This window comes from Montipora capricornis, chromosome 2, assembly GCF_036669925.1.
Source record: "Montipora capricornis isolate CH-2021 chromosome 2, ASM3666992v2, whole genome shotgun sequence".
Classification (NCBI taxonomy): Eukaryota; Metazoa; Cnidaria; class Anthozoa; order Scleractinia; family Acroporidae; genus Montipora; species Montipora capricornis.
The window spans coordinates 50,061,769-50,074,268 of NC_090884.1; the positions used below are offsets into that span (position 1 = coordinate 50,061,769).

At 40.8% G+C, this 12,500-nt stretch overlaps 2 protein-coding genes across 3 annotated transcripts in view; both read right to left on the minus strand.

The window, feature by feature from the left end:
• Window positions 1–4,122, minus strand: part of LOC138022839 (UDP-glucuronosyltransferase 2A3-like) — a 25,409-nt gene extending 21,287 nt beyond the window's left edge. The window contains exon 1 of the mRNA XM_068869816.1: window positions 3,971–4,122. Coding sequence (XP_068725917.1) covers window positions 3,971–4,117 — 147 coding nt within the window. The 5' untranslated portion in view covers window positions 4,118–4,122. The remainder of the gene's footprint in view (window positions 1–3,970) is intronic.
• LOC138025865 (UDP-glucuronosyltransferase 2B4-like) overlaps window positions 1–12,500 on the minus strand; it is a 40,548-nt gene that overhangs the window by 24,922 nt on the left and 3,126 nt on the right. The window contains exons 3-5 of one of the 2 annotated variants that reach the window (XM_068873019.1): window positions 12,318–12,500; window positions 11,194–11,482; window positions 8,187–9,972 (exon numbers count right to left, since the gene is read on the minus strand). The exon at window positions 12,318–12,500 is cut by the window's right edge and continues 36 nt beyond it. In XM_068873019.1, the coding sequence (XP_068729120.1) occupies window positions 9,693–9,972; window positions 11,194–11,482; window positions 12,318–12,500 (752 nt within the window). In that variant the 3' untranslated portion in view covers window positions 8,187–9,692. Of the gene's footprint in view, window positions 1–8,186; window positions 9,973–11,193; window positions 11,483–12,317 lie in introns of those variants that run through there. The other variant, XM_068873024.1, reaches the window with a different exon arrangement.

Genomic DNA, 12,500 nt, shown 5'->3' on the forward strand with positions numbered 1-12,500 from the left:
TCAGGTCCTGTGCAAACTCTCCCATTTGGTGATGCTGGTAATCAGAGCCCACTGGCGAGTCTCGCGGGCCCGCCCCTCGCCTCCGACTAACCGAGAGCCTGGTCATAGGCTATATATGTTGTTAAGAGCAGCCGTTTTAATATATGGTTTTTCTTCCATTATACGTGGCAGTTGACTTTTACATGCGGCAAATTCTTTAAGATTCTCGGTGGTTTTCTATTGGAAGGCTCGTTCTCGGGAAGCCTCGTTCACGTTCACACAAGGGAGATTCCGTTGTAAGTAAGTAGTAAGTAAAACTTTATTTAAACACGGAGAATCATCAGTTAAGCTAAAAAAAAGTAAAAAAAAAAAACGCTTTACAACTGTTTTACATGATTGCCGTGTGGGAATCCGATAGGTCAGATACTTGCTTGATTGTGCGTTTGAACTGCCCAATAGAGTCAGCATTTCTTAAGTATTGGGGAAAATTGTTCCACAAACAGGCCCCGCTATAACAGAAACTTCGTTTCAAATAATTAGTATTTGGCTTGGGTAGAGTAAGTTTACCTTCTAAGTTTCTCAAGTTATATTCAGCATCTCGTTGACTGAAAAGGCGTTGAAGGTATTCCGGGGCAAGATCGTGAATTGTTTTATACATAATTAGTGCTTTCTGTTTTTTACGTCGGAGAGAAAGCTTCTCTCACTTAAGACTATCGAGAAGGAGGTTGGAGTTCGTATAAAAGGGTAGTTTATTAATTACCCTAGCAGCGCGATTTTGTAATTTTTGCAGCTTATCACTTGACTGGCCACTTAAGCAGTCCCAGACAGGACTGCAATAATCAAAATGCGGTAATATTAAGGCGTTATATATTTGAAGCGCAGTATTAGCTGAGATAAAGTGCCGTATTCGTTTTAAGGCTCCTACAGCTGAGGAAACGTTCCTGCATATTTCGTCTACATGATTTGACCAAGAAAGCCGATCATCAATGGTAAGACCGAGGGATTTAGTGCGATCTACTCTCTTGATCATTTCGTCATCAATTCGTATATCAACCTCGTCACATTGAGTGTTTAATCTCTGCCTAGATCCAATTATCATTAACTCGGTCTTAGCCACATTTAAACTCAACCTGTTGGCTCTCAGCCAACAGTTAAGGTTACTGAGTTCAGGAGTTAATGCGAGTTTAAGCTCTGTTAAAGTTTTTGCAGTTAGGGTCATATTGGTATCGTCAGCGACCATTCTCGGGGAAGCCTCCCGGAGGCAGTTAGGAAGATCGTTAATGTACATTAAAAATAGCAAGGGACCTAATATGCTGCCTTGCGGAACCCCACAAGTAATAGTGCCAGGAGTTGACAGTCTTTCATTAACGTTACATCTTTGGGTCCGATTGCTTAGGTACGATTGAAACCAAGTGATAGTTTCCTGGTCGGCCCCAAAGTATGACATCTTGCGTAAAATGATTTCATGGTCGATAGTGTCGAATGCCTTTTTAAGGTCAATGAAAAAGCGATGCCATTCAGGAAGCCATTGTCGATGTTAACAGACCAGCTATTTGTCGCCTCAAGCAAAGCTGTAATGGTACTGTGTAAGGAACGGAACCCTGACTGGCAACTTGACAGCAGTTTATTATCATTTAGGTAATGGTAAAGTTGGTCATAGACAAGTTTTTCAAGCACTTTCGAGACTACTGGGATAACGGAGATAAGGCGATAGTTATTTATGTCTGATTTTGAGCCTTTTTTAAAGATCGGTGTCACCCTAGCCAATTTCCATTCAGTTGGATAGATTCCCGTGAGGATTGATTTCGTAAATACGTCTGTTGGTGAGGGCGCAACAATACTAGCTGCCATTTTTAATAACTTACTAGGGACCTTGTCAAGGCCAGTGGCTTTCTTTTCATCGATTTTTTTCAGCAGGTCTAGAACAATGTCGATACTCGGGGGTTTAGAGAAAACGAATTATCAGAGGGCGACAAGAATGATTCAGCGTCAACTTCTCCAACCGGAATATCACGAGCTAGCATTTTCGCAATGTTAGTGAAGTGCACATTGAAAGCTTCCGCCATATCATCGGCGTTATTTATAGTTCTATCATTAGCTTGGATTACCAAAATATTGGACGACTTACGACTACTCCGTGAGCTAAGCTCGTTAATAAGATCCCAAGTTTTACGAGGATTGCCTTTGCTAGTTTCCAAGTTTTCAGAAAAATATTGTTTTTTAGCAAGTTTAGTTGCATTATTCACTTGGTTCCTAGCCCGTTTAAACTGCTGCCACATGGCATGATCATTTGTAGAGATCGCTTTCTTTTTAAGAACATCTCTTCTGCGCATTCTGAGCAATAATTCACCCGTTATCCACGGAGACCTCTTGTTACGAATTCTTTTTGATTTTAGAGGCGCGTGTTTGTCCATGCAGCTGACAAACAGGTTTTTCCATTCTTGCCACATATCATTTGGATCAGAGTGCGAACTAACATTCCTCCATGGCATTTGCTCGAGATCATTTAAGAACTTATCTTTTTGAAAGTTTTTAAACTGCCGCATTTCGATCGTGCGAAACCCGTTGCTGTCATAATTAGCCTTACGTGTCATAAAAACAAGCGAATGATCACTAATGCCAACGTGAACAACCCCAAAGTTTGAAACCTTCTCCGGGGAATTAGTTATGCATAAATCGATCAGGCTTTTTGACACCTGGGTATTACGTGTTGGTTCCGTGATTAATTGGCTAAGACCATAGATATCAAGAATGTTAGTTAATGAGGACAAAATATGTGCTGATGCCTCAGGCAACAAATTGCAGTTAACATGTAAGGATGAAAAGAGTTAAACTACAGAACTACCAATGTTGGAACAACACTGGTAAAGGTAAGGGATTTATATAGCGCATTTTCTATTGACATATTCAAATGCGCTTTACAAGTACGTGATCTATGGGTGGGATCGGACATCAGCATCTATTGCTGGTTTTCACTCACGTGATCAACAGCCATGTTTTTCAACGGAAACAAAAGGAAGCGTTTGCATAATAATAGAGTTAAATTCCCTTAGGATTTGGTCGGGGCACCAACATGGCCGCCTTTTCTTTGTTTAGGGCACCAACATGGCGGTCGTGACGTCATGTGAAAACCAAGAATAGGCGCCGCTGGCAGCTGCTATCAGTCCATTAGCGATCTCACCCAGCACATGAATGAATGAATGAATGAATGAATGAATGAAATGAGGCCTGATCACAACACCGGGAGCTCCATGCCCTACTCGTTACGAATAGTGCGTGGGTTCTTTTACGTCCCACTTAGCCTGTTCCAGGCTCTCAGATAGTCGAGAAAACGAAAAGAACTGCGTGTGAAAAGCGAGTGGGGGTTCGGGTCGAGGCGAGTGGCCTCGACCCAAGCTCCCACTCGCTTTTCACATGCAGTTCTTTTCGTTTTCTCGACTATCTGAGAGCCTGGAACAGGCTACGTCCCACTGGGTTGTGAACATTGAAGGGTTGTGAGGTGGGGTCTACGGTTTATAGTCCTTATCCGAGAAGACTTGAAAGTCTTAACCATTTGCGGATGTAATTACAAAGGCAGCACTTTCCCCCAAGTTATCTTAAGACCCTGAGTGTTGGTCCGGCCGCAGTCGAACTCACGACCTTCCGCATCATTGTTGCAGTTCGATGCTCAACCAACTGAGCCACTGGTGCGCTGTAACATTTTGACAAAACCCACAAAAACATGACAATGACAAAACTACCACACAAAATGATGAAACCATGTCAAACTATGACGAAATCACTTCTTACGATGACGAAACTTCTCTCCACCACTATCTTTCTGTAGCTATGGAACATGACGAGAAAATCACTGAATAAGAGAACAAAAACTTCGCACACAATGACCAGAACACCAAGGCAGTTATGTTATGACTTTCCTTGCATCTCAGCTTTGCTTTTATTCCTGACTGTAGCAAAATTATTTATATGCTAATATATCTGATAGACGTACCTCGTGCCCTCTTTCGGCCAGTTCCTGTCCAAGCTTGGAGACAAACAGAAAATGGCTTCTTCCAACGGGCATCGGAAACATGGCAAATTTTGTTGCAAAGCAACTCGAGAGGAAAGCGAAAAACACAATCGCTTGAATCCCTAACATCGTTCTTGCCTTTTTAGTGACGCTGCAAATATTTGTAATGAGAGGAACCCGACTGATTTGTCACGCAACGAAAAGGCACACATGGGAATCAAATGAATAATGCGTCAGCATAATGTCAAGAGATTACAGCAGATTTCGTATGACATTAAAAGTCACGACCTAATTGGCCTGAGGGCAATTGGTTAATTTGTTTGATTCGGTTCAAGTGGGTCGCGAATAAAGGAAGCTAAAGTACTGACTTCAAAAGGAAGGCGTTTGAAAACATGACATTTTGCAATTATTCAGTTGCTTTTCCTTTCTTGGAGACATTTTAAGTCGCGATATTGAAAGACCAGCGCATTAAAACCAAGATAAGCCCTTAACACAAGGTCCTTGTTGCGTAATGGTTTCAGCGTCTGCTTGTACAATCTAACTTCCCTTTCAGTTGTTCACATGCCGATTGCAAAGTTACTAGCACGAAATTTGAAACGGTATTGAACTCCTTGAACTGAAGTCTGTAAAATTTGGCGCTTGCTGGACTTGTGCAAGTCAACTGCGTCAAATTGAGTTAAATTGAACCCCTTGAAGGCCGTATCCTGGGAGCCAACAGGGGCAGTTAGTTGGAACTGGACCAAGAAATCATACTCAAGTAAATTGAGGATTGGCAAAAGTTTCCTGACGGACTAGATGTCTTTATGTCGCTCTTCTTGCAAACTTTTTCTTGCCCGGATTTTGTCCTTTCATTGTCCCGTCCCGATTGACTTCCCATAGGAATTACTGAATTTTAATGCAATGCGTCGATTTCCGTAAAAAAAAAAAGACAACAACAATTGAGTCGTTTTTCTTTAGCATTTGAATCTAGTTAGCCGACCGGACGTGAATTTATGTCCAAGTAGATGTCATGACACTTATTGACACTTATTGAACTTATTGCATATTTCCACTGTAGGGTTGCACTTAGTGAAATTGCTACTCGGAGACACTTAATTTTGAATTCCCTAAAGATACTTTAGGGAGACTTGTAAGAGTGAGGTTCTTCACCCGTGCAACGCAAGCGGCGTTCATACGTAGCACGAACGAGACACGAAGGCGGAGTCATTTTTCAAGATGGCGGAAGAGACAGACGCCATCTTCGCTTCGAATCTTGCGCTTACATTTGCGCATGCCTTGTCCCAGGTCACACGCAAATGGTTGGGTACATCATTCTATTGCTCTTGCATTTGCATTTCATTGCGTTTGAATTTGCATCTGAATTTGAGTTTGCGTTGCATGTTTGAACCAGGCCTTGGGGAAATTATTGTGTGAACCGAAGTTCTTGTTTTACACTAATGTCAGTCTTAAATCTTGGCCAAAAATGAAGATCTCGCTCAACTAGCAGCAGATTGTAAGCCAGATATAATAATCGGGGCTGAAACATGGCTGACGAAAAATCACAGTGCAGGGGAGATATTAATAGCAGACATGTATGAGATTGAGAGGAGAGACAGAGGAACTGATCCTCATGGGGGAGTGTTTATTGCTGTCAAGAAAGATCTAATAGCTACTAGAGAACCTGAGCTTGAAACAGGCTGTGAAATCATGTGGTGCAAGTTACACATATCTGGTAAAAAGACATTGCACATTGGAGCCTATTATAGGCCGCACGAAAATGACGAAGAGGCTTTATTAGAACAAGAGCGATCTTTGTCTTTAGTAAACGTCAACTATCACATCCTCCTTGCTGGCGACTTCAATCTCCCAGGCTGGGACTGGAAAGAACACATTGTTAAGCCCTGCAACCATCCATCACTCCACTACCAGTTTGGGGATATACTGGATGATAATAATTTAACTCAAGTGGTCGAACTACCCACAAGAAATCAAAACATCTTAGAACTGGTCATTACAAACAACCCAAACAGTGTTAAGAATGTCTCTGTTATAACAGGTATATCAGACCATGACTGCCCTGCTGTGGAGTTAGATTTAACACCAGTACGTTATAAACAAAAACCGCGTGAGATCCCTTTGTATAAAAGGGCTAAATGGGACAATATCTCGGAAGACTTATTGGCAGCATCTGTGCAGATACAGAACAACACTGATGATAAAACTGTAAACGATATGTGGATAGAATTTAAGGAGGCCATTGGTAAGGCAGTCAAAAAACACATCCCCCATAGAAGAACAAAATCTAGAGATAATTTACCATGGGTCACTCCACAAATTCGTAAATTGTTACGTAAACGAGATAAGCTGTCCATCAGGAAAAAACGGCAACAAAAGATGGGATTAGATGTCATCAATACAACTAAATACAACTACGACTAAAAGCCCTAAAAAGGGTAATACAATGTGAAATGAGGAAAGCTTACTGGAGCTATGTCGAGTCAATAATTAATCCAACTGATGATCCACAAAGTCACACTGGAAGGAAACGTTTTTGGACCTTCATCAAACACCGCAAAACAGACACTGTTGGGATTAAGTCCCTCTGCGATAAAGGTAGAGATGTGACCAAACCTGCGGAAATAGCAACCTTGTTAAATGACAATTTCCAGGAAATTTTTACAACAGAAACACCAGTGAGGCCAGATCTCCTAAGGCGACCCTCACCTTACACTGACATGGCTGACATAAATATAACAGAATCTGGCGTGCTCAAATTGCTAAAATCTCTCAAAGCCCATAAGGCGCCAGGTCCAGACCAAATCAGCCTCCGTGTGTTGAAAGAAATGGCAAATGTGATTGCCCCAATACTAACTACAATATTTAGGAAATCATATGACTCTGGTACTGTTCCTGAGGACTGGAAAACAGCAAACATCACTCCAGTCTTTAAGAAAGGAAAGAGATCTGATGCAGCAAACTACAGACCAATATCGCTAACCTGTATAGTCTGTAAATTAATGGAACATATCCTGACAAGTCATATCATGAAACATGCAAATGATCATAACATCTTATATGGGCTACAACATGGCTTCAGGGGAGGTAGATCTTGTGAAACACAGCTGGTGGAGTTTATTGATGATTTAGCATATAATATGCAGAATGGAGGTCAAATAGATGTAGCCATAATGGATTTCTCTAAAGCTTTTCACAAAGTTGGTCACCAAAGACTTCTTCTAAAGTTAGATCACTATGGAATTCGAGGAAAGACAAATAAATGGATACAAGCCTTCCTTACAAATTGTACCCAGAGAGTTGTCTTAAATGGGGAACATTCATGTTATACACATGTCAAGTCAGGAGTCCCTCATGGATCAGTTTTAGGTCCATGTTTATTTTTACTTTACATCAATGATTTATCGGAGTCTCTTGTTTCAACTGTACGTCCTTTTGCAGATGATTCCCTGCTATACATGACTATACGGTCACAGGCAGACACCAAGTTTCGTCAGAATGATTTAAAGAAACTAGAACAGTGGGAAGAGAAGTGGCTTATGGAATTTAATACTGATAAATGCCATGTCCTACGGGTCACTTGTAAGCAGAACCCGATAATTCACGATTACACCCTTCATGGTACAGTCCTTGAAACTGTGGACTCAGCAACGTACCTGGGGGTCACCCTAACTCGAGACCTCAGGTGGAATCGCCACGTTGAAAACATTGCATATAAGGCGAATCAATCACTTGGTTTCCTCCGAAGAAATATGAGAATCAATTCATCTAATTTAAAATCTTTGGCTTACAAGACCCTGGTTCGACCTCTAGTCGAATACTCTTCAGCAGCATGGGATCCCTTTACTAAAGAAAATGTAAAAAAACTGGATATGGTACAGAGACGTGCAGCTCGGTATGTTTTAAACCGGTACAATTACGTATCAAGTGTTAATGAGATGCTACAGGAATTACAATGGCACACCCTTGAAGAAAGGCGGAAAAAGGATAGACTAGTCATGTTCTATAAAATCCACAATGACCAAACTGGAATAGACACTGCGAAATATCTGAAGCCACTGGGCCGAGTTTGCCGTCATGTCAACAACCAAGCTTATGAGGTCCCATTCGCTTTTACTGATTATTATAAATTCTCCTACTTTCCAAGAACAATAATCGAGTGGAACCCTTTGCCAAATGAGACAGTAAATGCCTCTTCTCTGACGTCATTCACAAACTGCCTTTAATTTAATTCAAAATATCATTTATAATTACTTTTATCTATTGATGTATCTATTTATCTATTAATTTATATATCGACCACTGGCCGTTTCCAATTTGCAAGAATCATCAATTATTGTGATGGAGGCAAATAAACGGTAGATAGATAGATAAACTAAGCGCAAAATTTCAAAAGTCGCACTGAGCTGGCATAAAATGATCAGCCTGGATTGCGCTGGTTTATGAAAAAAATTTATTCTGAAAGCCAGTGAAAAAATCATGGTGTGTGCGAATGCTGTATATCTCCATGTTCGATTACACTAATATACAGAAATGTAGCCGATCAGGAGAAAGCTAATTTCTGCCGATGAACATCACCGAGTTCCCCTTAAGGTGATTCCCTTGAAATGGAACTTTTCATAGATTTCCGATAAAACTTCGCATACCGTTGTAACATGTAAAGGATCTGATAAAAAGGTAATAAAAAGGGGGGTCACCGTACTCGTTTAGGAGAAAGTAGCCATTCCTTGACGGATTAAGCTTGGCGTCAATGAAAATCCGCCATTTTATCAATGTGCGCGAGCTAAAGTGCGCGCCAAGGACACAAGAAATTATGCACAGTAGGGTTGCGCAATGCAAAACCAGGGAATCACGTTAAGGTCTAAACACCTCGTACCTGTTTCCAACTACACAAAGGCTTTTTTTTCCTTTAGAAGTAAAGTTAGACGGAAACCTCAGGGAGTGGACTGAGAAGGGTGAGGGGTCACTTAGTGACATGATACGTAACGCGCATCTCATCAGAGATTGCGCATCGCATTTACTTGGAACGACAAACAACTGGCTACTTCTTGTTATAAAAGTATGAAAAATCTCTTCTTCTAACTTGTGTGTGTCTCTCTCTGTTAAGACGTTACCGCCAACTTGCAAGAAATGAGCTAAAATCAGTTTCAATTGATAAAACGCAAATTTAGCCACAGGTTATTCGAAACGAGACGTTGAGTCTCTGTATATCATCCTGCCTTTTTGGGCATACGTTTAAATGCGAGGAACTGTTGTGAAATATGTCTTTTTACAAGTAGAGGCACACAAATGTTCTTATTCTCAAGAGGGCCTGTAGAGCGTTTTCACTCACGTGACTTAAATAAATCAAATCAAATCAAATCAATCGTTTAATGTATCCAATAGCAGGTATAAACCTGAATTACAGGAAAGGTCAGAGACAGCAAACATATCTAGCATTGGTATTCAACAGTAACAAAGTTATTAAGACCAGCTGTGCGGCCTAAATTTGGGTAAACAGTTTTGTTCCCTGAACGGAGATTACGATCATACTCCACGACAGTGGGCGAATAAAAAACTCTATTACGTACCCTGACCAAAAAGTAACGCTTAACTTTACCCTAACCTTATTGTTAGAAATAGGTAGGAAATGCTTAGAGCTAAAGGGAGACTTCGTGTTGGATATTAAAATTGGTCTTGCATCAGTGGAAGGGCAGCACTTTTTTGGTTTCTATTGTGTCTTGTGCTTTCCGTTGAATCTAGAAACACTCTTTCTCACTACCTTAAAAAAACTATTGATCAGAAAGATCGCTAAAACCAATAGTGAAAACGCAAGCAACAAAATATCTAGGCAATACAGTTCGTAAAATGGCAGATCGGAACCAAGCGGCTTGAGAAACTCTAAACTACCTTGAGCCTGCGCGTACTCTAACCAGTCAGCGGCCTCCTTGACAGGGGGGCGTGGCAGAAGCTTCACCGATTTCGAGATTCGCCCAGCTGATTCCCGGTAACTGCAAGAAAGAAATTCACATGATGAACACTGTTGTAAAATTGTTTCAAACGAAGGAACAACTAGAATGAGCGATGCCGTTCTTTTTTAAAGGGTTTTATGTCGGGATGTTTCGCTCTTTCATAAAGCGCGGTGATGATGTGCATAAATGCGGCGATCAGTCGAATAAATAATATAGATTTCATTGAAAATAACAATAATAATAATAATAATAATAATAATAATAATAATAACAACAATAATAATAATAACTGAATATTCCCATCATACTTATTCCGGGATCGTCATAAAACATGCGTCCATATAGACCGTAGTCATAATGGCGGCTATGTAATTATTCTTTTGTCTTTATGCTAATCATCCTAAATAGCCTCGTAAATACGAGCAAAATTCAAAAGAATTTTTGTTCCAAAGTGAGGCTAGTTAGGATGATTAGTACAAAGACAAAAGAATAATTTCTTGACCGCCATTTATGAATACGGTCTATAATCAACAAGGACTCGCATAATTCTGTTGCTATGTTAATCGCCACTCTGATATTTTTCCGGGTATCCACGAGTCACCATAAATTTATGTAATTTGCCAGCTGGGAGGTCTGTTTAGCGAGAAAATGTAAACGAGGTCACAGTTTTTCGCTACACCGACCGACCGACCCTTAGTCGGTAAATAACTTATTTATTTATTTCCTCTCTCTCTCTCTCCCTTTCTCTCTGAAATAACTTTTTAAACTTTAACTTTAACCTTAAAAGTTAAAGTTAAAGTTAAAAAAGTTATTTAATTGTTGACTCGCACCGCGCTTAATAGCGAATGCAATATTAAAGTGACCTACAAACTGAACGTTTCAAAGATAAATATTTTTATTTGAATTTTATTTCTAAACCTCTTGTCCAAAAAAAAGTAACTTCTGTATGTAAACGGATTCGGTGTCAAAAAAGTGGAAATTTAAGGTCATCACACAAGCTCACTCAACCAAGGCTAGGATTCCGCCCGCTGTGAGCGGGCCGGAGGAGAAAAGTCGTTCCGCTCCCGGAACCAATCACATTGCAGGATTTGTTGAATTCTTCCCGCTCACGCACTGAGAAAAAATAAAAGGGTACATTTCTGTAGGGACGAATAAGTTGGCCTGGCTTTAAGGGTAGCAGGCTGTGCGTATATGCGTGACTGGCCCTTTTGTGTATACCGGATTGTTTGTGCGGAAAACTCAGTTGCAGATCCTCCTTACCTGGCTTGATTTATCACCTTGTGAATTAATTCAACAAAGTCTTGAGATGAGAGAGTTTTCAAGTCGATCGCCTCCGCAAATCCACCTTGTTGTGCCATTTGGGCATTAATAAACTGATCCCCGAAGAAGGGTGAACAGATCATAGGTACACCATGATAGGTCGATTCTAGAATGCCGTTCATCCCCGCATGCGCTATAAACAGACGAGTCTTGTGGTGGGCAAGGATGTCGTTTTGTGGTAACCACGACAATAATTTAACATTTTCACTCAATGAGATTCTGGACGTGCCTGTTGAGAACAATTGTAATCCGTTAAGACAAGTACCGAAAACCTGTAATTAATTAAAATCAATTCTTGATGTGGTAAAAAAAAAGGCACGTTCGAGCGTTTACGACGCAATCTGATTAGAGAGACCTGTAGGAGGGGTAGCTTCACTCCCTGCTTTTGTTCGAATTCATTCAAGCACGACTGATTATCCAAGATGGCGATAAACGCAAACTTCAACAGAGACGGAACCCCTACAGATATTTCCGGCGCGAGAAAAAGGGACGAGGGATTACAAGAAAAAGAAATACAGATAACATCTCATAACATATTGCGAACTCATTGCCATAACTGAGGGGCTTTTTATTGCATAAATTATCACAGCTCTGTATACGAACACGGTTGATTGACAGACAAATCATCCACATATGCCGAAGGAACAACGCCTTTTATAGTGCGTTTTTATGTTTAATGAGCGATGGCAGGATCATGTACCAAACAAAATACTCGACGGGATCTCCCCCCACTTATCAGAAACAAAAGCGCTGCCAAAGGAATGGGCGTTGCTAAGCATTGTTATCGACATCCTTACCGTCAAGGAAGTGTTGCCGTGTGAACCCAAACATGGAACAACACGCCAAAGTCGACCAACTGAGTTACATTATTTGTTGATATACTGAGGTAAGATGCTAACACAACCTCCAACTAGGAATCAGCAGAAGGTTCGATAAACGAGATGACTGGTGTCTGAGGCAGCAGGATCGCATGTGGGCGACCTGATAATAACTACATTTTAACAAATTCTTAAGCGCTCTGTAAACAAATTTGGTTTCCATTTACCTGTCATCTGTGAACTTACCATCTAACTTCAGTTTCCAGATGACTTTCTGTGGAACCTTGGCGAATGCTTCAGCCATCGTCTGCCATACGCTCTCGTTGATTCCAAACAAATCTCCCACAACAGAGCCAAATGAAACCAAGATAACTCCTTCGTCACCAGACCTCTGCATGAACTGCTCCAACTCGTCTGATAGTGGTTTGG